General features: G+C 54.5%; 1 protein-coding gene across 1 annotated transcript; it reads right to left on the reverse strand.

The window, feature by feature from the left end:
- On the reverse strand, window positions 1-2,997 carry SP9 (Sp9 transcription factor). The gene is made up of 2 exons (XM_054044248.1): window positions 2,903-2,997; window positions 1-2,098 (listed from the first exon to the last, which is right to left on the reverse strand). The coding sequence occupies exons 1-2, from the start codon at window positions 2,921-2,923 to the stop codon at window positions 743-745; spliced, it is 1,377 nt and encodes a 458-aa protein (XP_053900223.1). The 5' UTR covers window positions 2,924-2,997; the 3' UTR covers window positions 1-742.
- Window positions 2,998-3,398: the final 401 nt, after the last annotated feature.

Here is a 3,398-nt window from a genome sequence, read left to right on the forward strand (position 1 = left end):
TATTGTTCAGAATCCTTTAATAATACCAAAATGAAAATATTAAGTCAAGATTTTTTTTCATACAGATAAACGCATTTAAATTCTTTAAATGACCTTAACTTACGTGTGTTTGAGTGAAATGTTAACTCAACATTTTAAATAGCTTTTACATATATACCGACTTCCACAAAGTGCATCAGAAATTTAAAAAAAAAAAATAAACTTCCTGAATTTCAGGAATTCACCAAAAAGGACAAAAAAGAGACAAAAATAAACCCCCTATCAGAATCAACGCTTACAAGAAAAATAAGATAACACAATCTTTTTTGAACCCTATTTATACAGATGTTTATGGAATACAGAGGAACTGTCTCAGACTTCCACTTTAATTTCTCACCTTAAGCCTCTTTTAGGATGCTTTCCTTTAAAAAAAAAAAAAAGTGTCATTGTAACTAGATTTCGTCAGGCAGGACCTGCTGGAGCTAGAGACTAGTAATCCACACCACGGGCGGTTTTAGGTCCCGTTGGTTTCGCACTGCTCAGTCTGTGCGGGCTTGGGTCTCGCTATTGCTCTGCCTCAGGAAGCCGGGTCAGTGTCCTGCGGGGCTGAGGGGTTGGGCTGTGTCTCTGGGGCTTGGCCCTGGACCCTGCGCTTTAGTCCAGTCGCTCCTGCAGTCTGAGCGCAGTGTGGGGGGGCGGCTCCTTCGCCTCTCCCCGGCCTGGGCTTTGCAGGGGAAGAGGGCGGCTGTTCCGTCCGGGCTCCCTACGAGTCGTTTGGCCCCGCGGTGGATTCCTTTCCGCCGCCTCCCCGGGCAGCGGTCACCCCCTCGTGCAGGATGAGGTCGGGGGACTCGGAGCGGGGGGTCTCCAGGTTGCTGGCGTCCGTGTCGCTGTCGCTGCCCTTTTTGCCCCCGCCGCCCCCGTTGTGCGTTTTAATGTGTTTGCTCAGGTGGTCGCTGCGCATGAAGCGCTTGTTGCACACGGGGCAGGCGAAGCGCTTCTCGCCCGTGTGAGTCCGCAGGTGCCGCTGCAGCTCGTCCGAGCGCGTGAAGCGCTTGCCGCAGAAGAGCCAGTTGCAGACGAAGGGCCGCTCGCCCGTGTGCCAGCGCAGATGCGCCTTCAGGTGCGAGGTCTTGCCGTAGACCTTGCCGCAGCCCGGGATGTGGCAGCTGTGCAGCCCCTTGCGCCGCAGGCTGGCCCCGGCCGGCCCCAGCCTCTCCGCCTCCTGGCAGTTGGGGCAGTCGCAGGTGGCCCGGCCCGAGTACCTGCGGGCGGAGCGGGCTGAGCCTCCCCCGGCCGCGGCGGCCGCGGCGCCCGTGATCATGGCGCTGGCTGCGGCCACCGCCGCGCTGGAGTCCGTGTAGGAGGGCAGCACGGGCTTGAAGCCCTCCTGGGTCAGCAGGTGCTGGCTGGTGGAGAGCAGATGCGAGGCCGCCGTGGAGCCCAGGCCCGTGGAGCTGAAGGCGGAGTGGGTGAGCGAGCTGAAATCGGGGTTGTAGGTGCCCAGCTGGGAGTGCAGCGAGGCCTGGGGGGCGCCCGAGTGCAGCGAGCTCTGGAGCCCCCCGGCGGGGTTCTGCACCTCCAGCCAGGAGCCCGGGTTGGTGTGCACGTCCCACCACGAAGAGGCCGCCCCGTTGGCCACCTCTCCCGCGGCCAGGGTGGAGTGGAAGCCCGACTTGTACCACGATTCGTAGGGGTGCGCCATGCCCACCCGCGGGTACAGGCTCTCGGCCGCAGAGCTGTGCACTTTGGAGATGAAGGCCGACTGGCCGCCGGGCTCCTGCGGGGACACGCCCGCCGCCGCCGCCGAGTTGGAGAAGAGGCCGCTGTAGTCGCTGCTGAAGGCCGAGGAGGTGGGCGAGGTGGAGGCCAAGCAGAAGGCACTGTTGGCGGTGCCCGTGCCGCTGGCCAGTCCGCTGGAGCCCCGGCTAGTGGCCACCGTGAAGCCCGAGAGACTGGAGCCCAGGTTACAGCTGGAGGTGGAGCGTTTCCAGGGGTGAAAGCCTCCCTTGGCAAAGGCGCTGGACTCGGGTAAAGTGGTCAGAGGGCTGGTGTTCCCGATCTTATTGCAGGTCGCAGCCAGCATGGCCAGGGGAGTTGTTCCAAATCTTGGCTCTTCCTAAGGGAGACACAAAGCAAGCCCGTGAGCCTTGGAGAGCCCAGGAGAGGCGCACACGCAAACACAGCAACGTGGCTAAATAGTCTCTGCCCGAAAAGTAACACTGCAAAAGTAGCCTTTCCTTTTGGATGAAAACGCCACCCTGCCCAACTTGATGCAATTTCTATCTTGTTTTCAGGGACCTATAGTGCTTGAATAAACGCTACAAACCGATTTAATTTAATGATACACTTCTCCATAATGTCATAATGGGGACGACCGACAGTGATGTTCTAAAATAACACAGACGTCATTTCTTAAGAGTTTTGTAGAGGTTTGAGACTCTTTATGGCAATGCTTTCCTCTTTCAACGTGCGACTGTAAAGGCAAAAATCCCCAGGGAAACGAAAAAACGATGTGCTCTAAAGCCACAAGGGTTAGAGCTTACAAAATGAGCCAGCAGAAACATAAACAGAATTATATTGCTATATGGCTTTGGTGCAAGCATCAAGCACCAGGCTGGTTCGAGAAAATCCATTCCAATTTGGCATAACCCTCCTCGAGTTAAAAAAAAAAATTCATTTATTTCACAACAAAATAAACTTGATACTAAAGTCGTCTTGCATGTGAACGGTACGATTGGAAATCAGCCCCGCACGCCCCCGAAACATTAATCGAGTTTGCCCTTCAATTGCAGTACATCGTCATTTTTATAACTAGAAACTGCAATACAACAGCAACAGTTTTTTTCAGGGTAACAAACCTGCCCCCGAGAAACCACAACGAAAAACATGCCGTTTGTATAGAGATGTTTCTCTGACTTACCCCAAGTATAGACGTAGCCATAGCACGTCCCTTGGCTGGGTGATGGGATCGAATGGGGGGCTCTGCCTTGCGCTCAGCCCGGAGAGATTGTTCAATTTCCTCCTAGCTCCCCGCTTTACTCCAGTTGCACTAAGTACACTCCTGGCTCTGGAGGGCTAAACTCAGCCTAAGTGTGGGGAGCGCCTGCTTTGAAGTACCGCTGGCTGGGTCTCTCACCCAATGAGGGCGCAGAAAGAGCAGGCAGGAGCTGCCCTGCAGCCAATCAGACACTTGGAGGTGCAAGAACCAGGGCTCAGGGCGCGTGCCAGTCAAAGGCACAGGGATGAACTCAGTACTTTGGACTAAAGAAATTATACTGTAATTAACTTTAAAAAACAACAACCTGGGTTTAAATATCCTTAAGGTTGTGACATAAACCAACAAAAGCCAGGAAATTCCAAGTTAGGGCTGACACTTCCTCCGTAACTAACGGGTTGTGGGAAAAGGGGGGAAGCCA

Source organism: Malaclemys terrapin, chromosome 11, assembly GCF_027887155.1.
Source record: "Malaclemys terrapin pileata isolate rMalTer1 chromosome 11, rMalTer1.hap1, whole genome shotgun sequence".
Classification (NCBI taxonomy): domain Eukaryota; kingdom Metazoa; phylum Chordata; order Testudines; family Emydidae; genus Malaclemys; species Malaclemys terrapin.

What these genes read in the sequence shown, in the direction of transcription:
- SP9 (XM_054044248.1), bottom strand. Translation starts at nt 2,923, where the DNA reads ATGGCTACGTCTATACTTGGG. An exon ending in TGGCTACGTCTATACTTGGG is followed by an intron (nt 2,099 to 2,902) that starts GTAAGTCAGAGA and finishes TGTCTCCCTTAG; the next exon opens with GAAGAGCCAAGATTTGGAAC.